This window comes from Alligator mississippiensis, chromosome 3, assembly GCF_030867095.1.
Source record: "Alligator mississippiensis isolate rAllMis1 chromosome 3, rAllMis1, whole genome shotgun sequence".
In the NCBI taxonomy this organism is placed as follows: domain Eukaryota; kingdom Metazoa; phylum Chordata; order Crocodylia; family Alligatoridae; genus Alligator; species Alligator mississippiensis.
In genome coordinates this window covers 211,042,812-211,057,395 of record NC_081826.1, presented here as the reverse complement: position 1 = coordinate 211,057,395, position 14,584 = coordinate 211,042,812, and the positions used below count along the sequence as shown (strand labels likewise).

The window sequence follows — 14,584 nt, the reverse complement described above, 5'->3', positions numbered from 1 at the left end:
TAAGCATCAGAAGATTGTTCTTGCAGCAGAGGAAATGAATGTCAAAGAAGCTGATTTATGAATGGGAGAAAAGTTCTGAATACCATTTGAAATAAGACCTAAAGTAATTGAAATGATGCTGCAGTATGTTCAAAGCTCAAATAATCATGTTTTTCTGGTTTATATGTATATTGCTGCTGTCATCAGGTCAAGGAAGCTTTGAGGAAAAGTAGACTTTTAGGAGACTTGCACTGCAGTAGCTTCCAAAGGGTTTATTTTTACTTTGTATTGTTATTAATATATATATAGTATGAACCACTGTGAAAGTGTCTCTTGATAATTTTACTGTGTTGTATGTTCTGTACATACATATGTATCGGAAGAGAGTTACAACTGAGAAGTATTATTTGGATAATGTTAGTTATATTTGGATTTATTTTTAGATGTTTATAGTATGTACATACTCAAAATGTACTACTAACATCTGGGAAGTCAAACTCATGTGGTCCCACAGGCCAAATGAGTGGCACAGGGACAGTCTGGGCCCACAGATCCTCTGTACCTTCCCCTTCCCCTTCCCCTTCAATTGGCATACCTGATCCAGTGGCTGCTCCAGGCAGTCTGAAATCTGCACTGCGCATGGTGGCTGCCCCAGCTGGACTGCTCCACACATGGTGCCCACCCTGGCAAGTCTGGAGACCCACGCCTGAAAGCACTGTCTGTAGCACAGGTCCCAGACTGTCTGGAGCACATGCTGTGTGCAAGAGGCGTCCCAGAGTAGGTGCTGTGTATGATAAAGTCTGACCAGGGCACGCACTGTACGCAGTGCGGCTGCCACTCTGGCTGGAATGCGCTGTACATGGTGCCAATTCCAGCCACTTCAGGATCCATGTCACATGCAGTGTGGGCCCCAGACTGGCTAGAGCAGCTGCTGCATTAGGTATGAAGAGGAGAGGGACAGAAACAAGAAGCGGGAAGGGGCCCATGGACCTCCCCCAGGCCACAGGCGCACTTCATGCCCCTGTGTGTCTGATCACATTCAGGGGCAGCCCTGGGGGCTGGATGACAGGGCTCTGCAGGCTGTGTGTTTGACATCCTGACTTACACCTAAGAATTACCCTACTGCAGTAGACCTGTGGGCCATTTAGTTCAGTTTCCGGTCTCTGACTTTGGCGAGCACCAAATGTTTCAGAGGAGGATGCAGAGAAATCCCTCAATAGGCAGATGTTGGATTAATCAGTCCCTGTGGAGGTTTCCGTCTAATATTTGCAAGGTGGAGCTTGTTTCAAAACTTAGTCTCAGATTTTATATCCTGTAGCCCCTTAGTTTCTCAGGCGTAGCTATTCGGTGCTGACTTTGCATGTTGTCTTCTCCGTAGTTGTTGAGGAGGTAGCCTTAGAAGCATACACTTTATATTTCCAGTGTGACTAGAGGAATCACGAAACGATAGAGATTAGTGCAAACAGAAATTATTGCTGATACTTTGCACATTTATTTTGATGTTCCAGATAAAGTAAGAGAGAATTTTCTGCAGCATACATTCAAGCATGGGAGCACAGCAGAACTCAAATGTTCTCAAAAGTCCAACCTGGCACAGGTAGTTTGGAAGTTCAAGGATGACGTACTGAGAGTGGAGAGTCCCAAGTATCGTCTGCTGGAGAAGGCACTGCTCATCTTCAATTTGTCAGAAGGAGACAGTGGTGTTTATCAGTGTTTGTCAGAAGAAAAAGTGAAGAATAAGAAGTTTTCTCAAGTGGTGGCTAAACATATTTTGGAACTGAAAAAAATCCAACATACCACAGTGGGCCCAACCCACCCAGCAACACAGACAGAAGGTAATAACAATGTGCCAAAAGTGTCACCTGTACCAACAGAAGGGTCTACTGCTCAAACTTCAACCACTCAGATTGTACCACTAACAACAACAAGGACAATAACAAAACCAGTTGTTCCCATCCTTACAAGTGCATCTTCCAACACTGGGATCTTCAATCCAGTTCCTGATGCAATCCCAGAAAAGACAATGTTCTTAAAGTCAAATGATAATTTCCTTTTAATGTTCCTATTTCTGTTCTTTTTTATTCTCTTCCTGTGTCTGTTCACCTACAACTGTTACAAAGGGTATTTACCAGGCCAATGTTTAAAATTCCGGTCTGCTATGTTATTTGGTAAGAAAAAGTCCAAGGCAGATTTCTCTGATTGTGAGCAAAGTGCAAAAGAAACATTAGTGGAGCAAGCCAGCATCAGCATTCAAAATGGGGAGCAGCCAAAGCCTGCACATGATACTGGCTACGAGACTGAACAAGACACTGGAAATGGCCAGGTTCGGCATCATGATGAATCGCAGGCTCTCAGAGAAGTCAAGGGCAAACCTTTTGATGTTAAGTGTGAACTAAAATATGCTGACTCGGATGCAGAGGGTGACTGAAGGAGACGTTCCTCCACTTTAATTGTGACAGTAACTGTGGTTCTTACAGATAATTGTTTGAGTTCGGATAGTGTGGATGTGACAGCTGAGCCATAGAAGGTTATGTGCGCTTAACCTATACAGCAAGCCAATCTCTCAAACTTTGCTAGAGTAGAAACATGTTTTTTATCTGCAAATCATAGTATTCATAGTGGTTCTTTTATTCTTTTTAAAAAATGGCCAGTTTCAGATCACCATTTGTTTATTCCCAAGATTTTTCAGAATACTTTTAAAGTTTGCAGATAGAGTAACTGATTTTATTTAATCCCTATTTTCCATAAAATAACAATGACTCGAATGCAGTTGGCTTCAAAAAGTACCTCCAGTCTGCACGTGTTTTAGCTGCCATTAAAAAAAAAATCTAATTTAATTTTAATTCCAAATTGGAAATGAAGTTTAGTTTATCAGATTGGTAAATTATAGTCTTTTGTCCAGATTGGGACATTTTTGTTTGCTTCTAGTTATTCTTAATATATGCTTTTAATTGCGTTCGTTGACACATTGGGTAGCTTTACTTAAAGTTTAATTTTCAAAATTTACCTTTGTATACCTTTTAGATTTTAATGTCTGCTGGGATGGATCTGGCTTGACTTGCGTAAGATTCTCAGGGATAATCTTTGCTTCAGTGCTTTTGTTGTTGTTGTTCTGTTTTTTTTCCATTCTAGAACTATAGGTACAACAGGAATTTGGATTCGTTGGGGGGGGGGGGGGGGTTATAGCTATAGGGAAGCTTTTTTGTTCTTAAACAAGCTTGGACAAAGTCATGTTTTGTTTCCATACAAAACTGGATGTCATGTTTTGAAAAAAGCGAAATGGTACAGGCAAGCAGCTGTTACTGAGCTATGACACAGAGTGTTTTGCACTGGAACCAATTGAGAATTTATGAGAAGAACTCTCTATAAACATTGGATGGGGTGAACTTGCTGGAATTGCCTGTTGCAAACACAGCTGGACAAGAAAACATGGCAAGTAACTCAACTTCCTTTTCACAACAAAACCTTCCTACTACTTCAGCTTTTCTGGATGACTTCCACTGATCTCTTATGCAACTGGAGGCTAAAACTGGATTTGCTCATCAGTTACCTGGACTGTCACGTGAATCATGCCTGCAAGTGCATTCTTATTCTAAGCCTGATTCACAGGAGCACTATTTGTCTGTAAAAGTTTTTTGTTTTTTTTTCGTGCAGTACATTTCTAAAGAATTGTTCTTCTCACTGTGTCTTTCTGTAAATATTGTTAGAAGTAGAGAGAATATTCCTAGTGAATAGGTATGCCTGGGCTGCTTTTTTTTTATGTTGACCTTCATTCAAATGTAGTATTATTAGACCGTCGTAGTATAAACAGTTTATATTTTATAAGATTCAGTTTGTTTTTATTTTTCTATTTTTAATTGTGTACAAAAGAAATGTGATGGAATAAATATTAAAATAAATTGTATTATCTTTGTTTCCATGACCCTTGACATCATGATGCCATTTTGCATGCTCTAAGGCCTAAAATTCCTTGTGGTTTTCTGTAAGTGGGACGATGAAGCCTTCTATAATCAATTTCCACCGGGTTTTCTCTTCAGGTTTAAATCCTGGGGGTAGGGAGGAGAGCGAATGAATCTGTTTTCCAGGAAGCTAGTGACATCTTCTTTTATTGCCCTTTTAAAATTCATTTATCCTTTTTTTTGCATTATTTCTTCAGTGTGTGATGTATTTCTTACAACTTTTGTCCTTAGTGCCCTCTTTTTTTCTTTTCTGTCCTCTTCTGTCACACAGCCTCATCTCCTATACCTTTCCCTCCTACTGGTACTTCCTTTTTGTCCTGTGTGGGAAGTGATTCACCTCCTTCACCCACCAATAACCAGCCTGATGTTTGGTCTAGCACAGAGCTTGTAATGGTCATGTTATTGCCACCTTTCCTCAGTGACCAGGCCCAGCATGTTAGTGTCCGTGGAACCTTTCACCTCTTCTGTCAAGCCACAGGTAAGTAGGAGGACCCTACGTAAATCAGCACTTTTCTCATTGCATATTTATGTCTGTTCCTACGTTCTGATTTAATACGTGTGATATAAAAAGCTGGCTTCAGGGGGGTCAATCTAAAGACCTGTCCTGAAACCAGTGGAATAAGTGTCAGTCACCACCTTTCAAGATTAGACCCTAATACTGTACTGAAAACTCTACGTCCAGCTTAGCAAAGTTCATAAGTCCATGACGCACATTAAGTATGTGACTAGTCAGTTGACTTTAATAGACTTACGTACTTAACTAATTTGCTGAGTCGTGTGTATAAATTCACACATTTAAACAGTTTCAGCAATATGTTTTGTGTGATTTGCATTTACTTTCATATCTTACCCTCCCCAGATATTTTTAGGTTTGTTTCTATTAGATGCTAAATTCCTCATGGTTTTGATAGCTTTCTTTGCACTATGTATACATCAGTGGAAGCATATAATGGTATGAAAGCCTAAGCGGCTGTTGTGTATTTTTTCCCAGAATTTCATAGCTTTTCATTAAGTGGGCATGTGGTATAGTATCTGACTGTTTTGAATTCAAAACAATTTTACTTCAGGACCATGAAGTGTGAGATTAAGTTCAATGAATAGAAATATGTTATTTTAAACAATTTTATTACTTGATTAGGAGAATAGATTTGGACATGTTTTGTACGCATTTTTTTCATGTTCATATTCTTTATTCATGGAAAACCGTTAGACTGAATTTGACCAAAATATTTTTTACAAAATGGAAGGCCATGTTTCCATGAATTGAAAGGCTGGGGTGGAAACAGTTTTTATAATATACATTCCCTTCAGTGTCTGCTGTCCAAACATTATACTGAGTTGAGAATGTCATTAATGAATGTTTAGTTTGTTGCCTAAGATGAGAAACACCAAAGGATAAACAGCAGAAATAGGAAGAAAAAAATGCATGATCCATAATCTTAAATTGATGTTGGTATGTGTAAACATTGGCTCTAACTTTTTTTCATGTGTTTCCTCTTTTTTTAAATAGTTTTGTAAATTTAAAAGGAGTTGCTTTCACCTGTGGCAGCAGGTAAAGACAAAGAATGTAATTAATCTTATTCTTAAAGGCTGGGTAGTGTCACCAGTTCTTACATTTGAAATCTTACAACTTAAAATAGCAATACAGGGAAGCCAAACGTGTTCTTATTCAGAAAATAAACTTGGTGTTGTAACTTAAACAAAATACATTACTTTCCTTTTAAAGGCACTGAACTATTCATCTTATGTGGAGGATGAGATGTTTCATTTTCTTCTGAAAATTAGGTCTTTTCCTCTGGCAGCTGCAGGACTCTTGCTCCCTGAATGGAAATTGTGTTCCATGGCTGAAACACTGCTAAACCACCAAATTGATGCTACCGTGTTGTGGAGGCTTCTAAAAATTATGGGAGCGTTCTTTGCTGCTAAGCAGCAGCAGTTACCTAAGCAACTCTCTAGCCAGAGTTGTTTAAATATCTGCAGAAAATATTAATGATACCTTAGATTGAGGTGCTCAGCTCCTGGCCTGTGGGCCAGAACTGGCCACCGGCGCCATGTCACCTGGTCCACAAGGCTCCCCATGTGTCTATGGGGAGCCCCACAGACCCTAATCCTGTACGCCAGGTTAGGTGTGCAGGGTGGCAGAGGGTCCAAGGCCCACAAGGATGGGGCAAGACCCTGGAGTCTGATCTTGGTGCATAGGGTTGGGTAGGACCAGTGTGGGGCCCTGAGTCTGATCCTGGCATGTAGGACTGGGCAAGGACAGTGTGGGGGTGGCATACAGGTGCACGGGGGTGGCATGAGACCTGATCAGGCCTGAGGACCCATCCTATGACATTTCTTTGGCCCCCAGGGCCAAAACCTTGAGCACCTCTGTCTTAGAGAAAAGAAACTTGACTAGAGTTTCCTCTAGCACTACATTCAATATAAAATGTGTTTGGCAGGGGAGAATAATATGATATATGGATGGAGAAAGAAATGTTATATTAAAGCTTCTAAAAAGGGCACCATGTATAATGCAGTCACACAATTGTGCTGTAGAATTTGAGCTTTAATTTAAAAAGTCTAGCTTGTATGAGAAACAAAAACTGTTGAATATGAATCAAATGTAGTATTTTCTGTAACCTAGTTGCATTCCCCTCCTCATCCCCACCCCTCTAATGTTAGTCCCTTGCTTGGGCGATTTGTATTTTCCTACTGGCTTTGTCATCTTTTTGGATTTAGAATCCTAAACATCTACTAATAAAATTCAGTTTGCTTTGAGCAGTCTATAAACTTGAACAATAGTTAAAGGTATCAGTATCTTCCATGCTAGATGTTGGTAACACTAAATTGTAAGGATATATCTTAAATTGTTAACTGGTCACTTTTAACAGAAAAATTAAGCTAAAGTAGGGGCTGGGGGGGGGGGGGGGACACTGGATATCAAATTTAGCTGCAGGGGGACTTCACAACCTCCTATCTCAGAATTAGCACCTCTGTCCTTGAAAGGTAATCAGATTTTACTCACCAACACCATGCAGTAATAATTGTCTATTGTCTCCCTTAATATGTTGTTGAGCATAAGGGAATTGGCTTCCTCCATAGGCCAGGTACCCTAGTTGGATCCTCTTTCCCACAATGCCTGATGGCAGTCTGTCTTCTTGAACCTCTGTGGTGCATTAGAGGATGTGTGTGACTATGGCACAAATGTCTGGCCAAGGAGCCCAGCCCAAAAAGGAGAATGGAGGATAGAAGAACCCAACTACATAGCAGCTCAGAAGGATTTGTTGGGAGGAAGTAGGAGCAGTTGAATTCAAGAATGTCAAATGAAGCATGTCCAAATCAGAACTATTTGGAGTTTTCAATTCTGCTGAAAAGCTGAGTAATTGAACTTTTCAAGAGACCTTTTGGAATTAGTTTTCCCATAAGATGGAAATTGCAAGGTTTAGCCAGCTGTAGTTCTCCAACTTTTATTCTAAGGATTGTTCTGCAGTAAAGATCTCCCCTTGGACCATGGCCAGCCATCACCCTTCGTTAAGCACTTTTTATTGACTACTAGTCCACAAAAGTAAAACAGTCATTAATCCCCTTTGGCTGGAGATCAAGCCAAGGTGATAGGAGACATTCTGTTATTCCCTTTAGGGCACAACAATTTAGCATTTGCTGCACGTTCTTTTCTCCTTCAATTGCTTCTGGACGGTGATTATTTACAAGCTGCCCCTAAAATACTATGGGACTGAATTTTTAACTTACCTTAAAACTTAAGAAGTCAGCATACGAGATGTGAGATGTAATCAAACTGTTAATGTGAATTTAAATCAATAAGCCCACGAACTGGGAGCGGCCTCATTCTACTAACTCTTAACTCCTAGCTTTAGATTTCTAACATTTGCTGTTTAATTATTTTGCAGACTTAGCTGGCTGCCTTTTGGCAAGACCTTTTTTTGGGATCCACTTAGCTGTTATGTAAACACTTACTATTGGCACATTTGAAGCAATGGGTCATGCATATATTGGCTGTTTCACCTTATAGACAGGTCAGCTGTCCTTGTGGGCTTTTTTTAATTTTTACCACTTAGAGATAGATGCCTTTTTTTATACTCCTGTGTGTCCTGTGGTAACTGTATATTTTTCTTTTTGCACATGTTTAGTTTTTCACAGACACTGTTTCGTGTGCAGCTCTTCGTCTTTGATAAGACTGCAACATTTTTTTTTCATTGTTGCAATTCTGTAAATTCAGCAGCAGGTCAACAAAGAATTCAAGTTCTGTGCAAGCGTTGCCACATGTTCTTCAGATATGACATCTGCTTCTTGAAACAAACTGTACCTAGACAGAAAGGTAGTCCTCTTCCCAGGAGTTTGGAGAGGAGTGTTTCCCTCCTGGTTTCTCAGTGATTTTTAGTTGCTCTTCAAACTACCATGTTCAAGAGCTTAGACCCTGTTACAAACATCTCCATCATGCTTGCCCAGAATAAGAGCATCATACCATACTAAGTTGGCTGCAAACTTGTTCTCTCTGCTGACTGGGTTTTCTTTTTGTACTATAAAGAATATAAAGATGAGTTGTTAGAGCCTTCATAATTTCAAGATGCTTCCTTTCTTCTCCCTCTTCAACTATCAGTTTCTTACCTCTTACTCATTGTTCTCATGTTTGCTGAGTCACAGCTCTTATGTCTGCCTTTGCCAGTTTATCAGGAGTGACTAATGCTTACTGATCACCTGGCTCTTTCATTTCTCCAGCATTCAGATCCTAGCACCCTCTGAAACTTGCTCTCCCTTAACAGCCTAAGAAGCCCCACCACTTTACCCAGCTCACTTTGACCTTTGACTCCCGGTCATCTTTTCTGTGCCCAGGTCAAAACCCAATTCCTGTTTTGAGTGAAGGGGTTCCTCAATGGTCCTGAAGTTCAGAAATTTCTTTGTAAGACAGTATATTTATTCAAACCAAAGCTGCAGGTGAGTCCCTGGGCATTACTCAATTTTGAGATTAAGAAATGTGACTGTTCTTATACAATTTTTTTTAAACAAATGCTGCTGCTGCAATCCCCTGTTGTCTTTCTGTATACACTCTCTGTTACAGAACAGCAATTTCCAGAACTACATATCCTTCATGAATAGGGTAACCCCTCTCAGCAGTTGGGATAATTACTGAAAGGCCCTATCAGGACAAAGACCTCTTCCTGTTACCCTACTCTAACACCTGAGATGCCAGAGAGTTGTTTTTTTTTTTTATGAAGCTAGTACAAAAGCCCTTGTCTGAGAGGTTTCTCTAATTCCTTTGCAGGCAGAGAAATGACTAACCAGTAAAATGCATTGGATTTCAGTTTCTGGAGATTAGCTAAGGACAACTCTTAAATTCTACTCTTTGCTTTTACCTGATTATTAGTCACATTCTTCTTCTCTTGCAACTTAATTTCCACCCTTGATAAATCTTATTTGAGTGTTCTTCATGGAAACCTAAGCTAAGCTTCATCATTTTAATTCCAGGAATAGCACAGTGGCGTTACATTGAGTAAGTAGCATGGGTAGTGAGGCAGCTTCATGTGGTCTCAATTTCTGCATCTTTATGTGGTTTATTAAATGTTGCACACTCCCGTTCACTTTTCTGCCAGAGAAGCCAGGGTTTTCTAGCATTTATTCCCTGTTCCCCAGAATCAGAATGCTAAATTCTTTTGTCCTAGTTCTGGTGCCAGAGAAACATCTACTAAGGAGCTCTATTGCATCCGTCATCTTTTGCTTCTAAATTAATATCTTGGAGCTTTTATCAGAAGCATTCAGGATTACACACACGTATGCACACAATCTTTTAACACCAACAATATTTTTGCCAACTGAAGCAGCACACACTGTTCAAAATCTGCTTCTAGTGTGGCCATAACTCCTGCAGATGTATACTTTACTCTCAGTACATCCTGATCGCACTCTTGTCTTTCTTATTTATTGCAGATAAATAAGAATATTTTTATGCCTTTTATGTAAAGTTAAATTAAGCCAAAATTGCACTGACTTCAGTAACACACTTGCAAGTTGATTGAAGTGTTAGAGGTGTTGTAGGATTTGTTGTTCCCACTGGAGTTAAGGGGAACTTTGAGTACTTTTGAAAACCAAACTCCAGAGGCTGAAAAAATCTTGGCTATAGTGTTTGTGAACTATGTTAGAGTGGAAGTCATGGAAAATATTACATTTTTCCACAGGCAGGTAGCACAAAGTTTTCATTAACCTATGTCAGGGGCTGGCAACCTTTTTGCCAAAACAGGCCACTGCTTACAAGCCAGCCCCTGCTACAGGTCCCCTCTCCTCCCACCAGGGTGATCATCAGAGTTGGTTAAGAGAATAGGTAGAAAAAAATGCAGGCACTGGGACTTGGGATGCTGCTCTGTGATATGGAGAACACACTGAACACGATAGGCAGTAGGACCCTGAGAGCACCTCCTCTTCTGCCAATGAAGAAGCAGGCTGCCAGTTGTCTGAGGTGCTGTGGGATAGATCTAATCTCTTCACATGCTATATCCAGCCTACAGCCTGTAGGTTCCTTACTCCTATGTGATTCTTTACTGCCCTAAAGGGCCTTTCTCTACAGCAGTGGTTCTCAACCTTTTTAGTCTCAATGCACACTGTGGAAGTAGGATTGCCAACTCTGTTTGAATCTATTCCAGGAGGTTTCTGGAATGCCAACGTGCCCATGACACAACACGAATGTGTCCGTGTGCTTGCGTATATCAGGTATGGATTACGTTGTGTACACTTTACGTCAGCAAGACAAATGCACATTACTATTACATTAGAGTTGGATGTTGGATTCAAATTCAAACATTGGATTCAGCATTTAATATTAATTTTAATAAATGCCCTATCATTTATCTCCTGGGTGACTCTCAGCAGTCTCCTGGAGATTTATATCTAATTCCTGGAGACTCATTTCTTGAATACAGAAAGATAACAGAGCAATTCTTCTTTTGCAGAGAACGCAAAAAGACCGTGATGGGGCCGAATATTTTTGACACTGTGGATTCATATTGGAACACACTGGGTTTATCTTGTGCAGGTGTTTGTACACTCAAAAGTGCTAATTTTGTGCAACACCCTGGTTGAGAATCACTGCTTTAGGGAAAAAGGGTAGTTCAGTCTGTGGCTGGACTACAGACATGGGTACCAGGTGGGATGAGTTTTTTATGTGAACATAGGGTGGACAGTAAGTTCTCTGTTTTCAAATACTGTAAATCTTCAAATAGTTATTCCAGTAATAAGTTGAGTCATCGGTGACTGCTAGCCATTGAATTTTAAACAGTCAGGTCAATCCTTGGAGAAATCTGTTCTCCAATGGTGTCAGTACCTGTACAATAAAACCAACAGCTGCAGAAAGGATTCTGATGTATATTAGAACCTTATTATACATAAGTATATGTATGTATTTAATTCCCTGCCTATTTTTTGCATTTTATAACCTCCATTTTTTAATCTTGCAAGCATTCGAAAAGAGGATGACTGTAAGTATTTTTTGAAATGGTTTAAGATTAAATATTTAGAGTCTTGGCATCCACACAGTCTGTATTATATTATTTCTAATCTAATTCATAAATACTGAAGACACTTAGATGCCACCACTGGAAAAATTCTTACAATTTCTTTTCAACAACAACTTCTTAACAATATGGTGTAGTGGCATCATTTAGTTTAAGGAGAAGTATATATACTTCTTTGTGTTAGTTTCTAGCAGATAGATGCTGGTAAATTCTGGTTTTCATTTGTTTCTTCAGTAAACCCATTACATTTAGATCTATATGAACAGTGTGTCCTAGAGGATTGTGACAACTAAATTATGCATTATATAGGAATCAAGGTTTATGTAAATGAAATTATTTATATTAAGCCGTTTCACAGCAAGTGTTTTTATCCTGTTATACTGCCCTGGGAAACAAAGTAAACAAAAGTGATCAGAGTGGAGAAAGTGATTAGATGGAAGTAGTGAAGAATAAGCACTGAACTGCAGTGAAACATGAAGAAAGACTATCAGAGGCTCCCCCCCCCCCCCAAGAGCTCCAAAGAAAACAAACAGTTGTGCCCACATCTAGATTTTGCTGTTGCAAAAGTTAGATATGTAAAACTTTCTGTGCAGAGGGGGGAAACCTCCCAACTCAGTTGGTTGTGTATACAATGGGCATTGTGGGAAAAAAGGCAAAATGACTTGGTTACAACTTGGTCAGTGATTTCCCCAGGGTGCTGACCCAGGACCACACTGCTTGTGATACAGCCACAACAAGGAAACCAAGTTTTCCTTAAGAAAGAAATGTAAAATGTTTGAGTTAAACTCTTGAAGCACTTTAGGACCATTCAACAAGTCTCAGTGTTCTTTGGCAACCCTTCTGGCTTTTCATGTAAATGTGTAATAATAGCAGGAAATCATCCAGACTTGCATTTCTAATTGCCTGAGAATAATCTTGGGGAAATGGCTTTTGGGACTGAACACTGCTGCCTCCATAATACAGTCTATTTCACTGGTATAGGAAACAAGGACACTCCAGATAAAGTTAGTAATTGAGCCATTTGTTATTTAAGAATTACTCTTAACTCCTTATAGTCCTCCTCATAGATTCTGAGCCATGTCAGTCTTAATTTTTTTTTACAACTCTCCAGCAGTTGTTTTTAATCTCACCCTTATAAAAAATCCTGCCTTGTGCCTTGAAATCTTTTCCCTGGCACCAACTCCTGTCTTGTTTGTAATTAATAGATTGTTAAATAATTCTGTGTGATGGTAGAATTTTGTTTATCAATTTCCAGGGGAATATTGACTTTGGATACTAGTTAAATCTAGGCTAAACCATTTGATTCCGTTTTTTGCTAAGAGTGTAGCCAGCAATATTATTTACACGATGTTAAGGAACGTTGGTTGCTTGCACCAACTATACATCTTCTGTATCTTAAAAATACTTAAAAGCCTTTTTAGAATCAAAGCCCAAATTGCATTTGAAAATATGCTTTCCTAAAGTATTGGTATCCATGTACCATGGTGGCCTCTGTTACCAGTAATAAGAATAGAGTGCAAATTTCTATTTTAACCACCCTGAATTCAAGTTTTTTCATGGTCAGTACTCCAGGACTTTCTTTTAAATATCACTCGGTGCATAGTAGATGCAGGATGAATTTTCATCTGGGTGTAGTTTTTGCTTCCTTGATACCAACATGGCCATCTTTTATGGAAGTGCTTCAACAATACTAGTTGACCTACAGAAATGGGGTAGCTAAAACACCCCAAAATGGCTTGCAGCTGGTTCAGGAAGTTTTGTTCTTCTGTTATCCTTGTTGGCTGTGGCTGATGGCAGGAGTTGGCTGCTTTGAGTTCATTATAGATTTCCCCAAGTAATTCATTTTTCTCTCTCTATGACTTGTCAGATTTTCTCAGAGGCATTGTCAGTACTTTTAAATGCACCTTGCCAACCTTTTTTCTCTTCCTTTTGGAATTATCCTACCGAGTTTTAATTAGATCAAAATCACCATCATTCATCTCCACTATTACTACTACTTTGTTTCTTTGCATTTATGTAAAGGTATTTTAATACAAGCTTCATTTCTGTTTTACTACAGTTTGTTGCCTTTTCAAGTCCAAAATCTTCCTGTTTGTGAAAATAGTGCTAGAATCCCTTAATTTTTCATGTCATTTAAAGCCTACCTGACACAATCTGCCTATTTTTAGTTTAGTTCAGTATCTGCCTGCTTATGTAAATATTATCTCTTCCAAACCAATTCAAAACAAGTCATGTCAATTTTCAGTAACTCCTGAGAATGCAAGTTGGTCTGTAGTTTTTTCGTCAAATAATCATTTTTATATGTAGTGTACACTGAAAGGTTAGAGAGAGCTTCAAACCCTCTCTCTTTTCATCTGGGCCACAGGTGTCTTAAACAAACTTACTTCTTAACTGTGGCTACCAACCAGAATTTCTTCCTTTTTTCTTCTTGGTAGCAATCTTTTTGCAACTTGGGCTGCTGTCAGTCTTTTGGCTTGTTCACTTTTTGCTCCATGCAGGTGAAATGAACATTGGTGATTAGATTAAAATGTTTGATCCCCATTTGGCTTTCGCTCTTAGTATTAATTCAAAGATGCCAAATTTTCACTTACTTACTTTTTGATCTACCCCATGATTGGTCATCATTGTACCAGTTCCAGATAGGATTACCTAGGTTTCCTTACAGACCAGGTTATAATCCCATTTTTACTTCAGCCCACTTGTGAGAATGGCAGAATTTGGACATTTCTTTCTCACTTACAAACTCTTTCATAACCTCTTCTAGTTACCAAGTCCTAGGCTTCTGAGTCTCATTATCAACACTGGCTCATTTTCCCCAGCTTCTGACCATGCACAGAAACATAGGGCACGTCTACATGTCATCATATAGTGATGTTGCTATGGTGCCATGCTTTAGTATTTCCTTTTGGTACTTCTGAAAGTACTAAAGCATGGCACAGTGTGGGTGGTTACTGCACTGTGCATGCAGCACATGGTTAAATTTTGCCACTATGTCACTGTAGCAGTACATTATACTTGAGGAGCGCACTGCTACAGTGACGTGTCCGACGATCACATGTAGACACGCATGATCATTACGTTGCCATAGCATGCCATATGGCAATGTAGCGTGTCACTAAATTGCCATAGGGCAATATGTAGATG

General features: G+C 39.4%; 2 protein-coding genes across 8 annotated transcripts in view; one reads left to right on the top strand and one right to left on the bottom strand.

The window, feature by feature from the left end:
- Positions 1-14,584, top strand: part of SEMA4D (semaphorin 4D) — a 158,167-nt gene that overhangs the window by 139,558 nt on the left and 4,025 nt on the right. For 6 of the 7 annotated variants that reach the window (XM_014608689.3, XM_014608688.3, XM_059724878.1 and 3 more), the window contains one exon: positions 1,488-3,901. In XM_014608689.3, the coding sequence (XP_014464175.1) occupies positions 1,488-2,407 (920 nt within the window). In that variant the 3' untranslated portion in view covers positions 2,408-3,901. Of the gene's footprint in view, positions 1-1,487; positions 3,902-4,209; positions 4,417-14,584 lie in introns of those variants that run through there. The other variant, XM_014608690.3, reaches the window with a different exon arrangement.
- Positions 5,047-14,584, bottom strand: part of SECISBP2 (SECIS binding protein 2) — a 64,822-nt gene continuing 55,284 nt past the window's right edge. Inside the window, exon 18 of the mRNA XM_059724875.1 lies at positions 5,047-8,458. Within this exon, the coding sequence (XP_059580858.1) occupies positions 8,349-8,458 (110 nt within the window). The 3' untranslated portion in view covers positions 5,047-8,348. The remainder of the gene's footprint in view (positions 8,459-14,584) is intronic.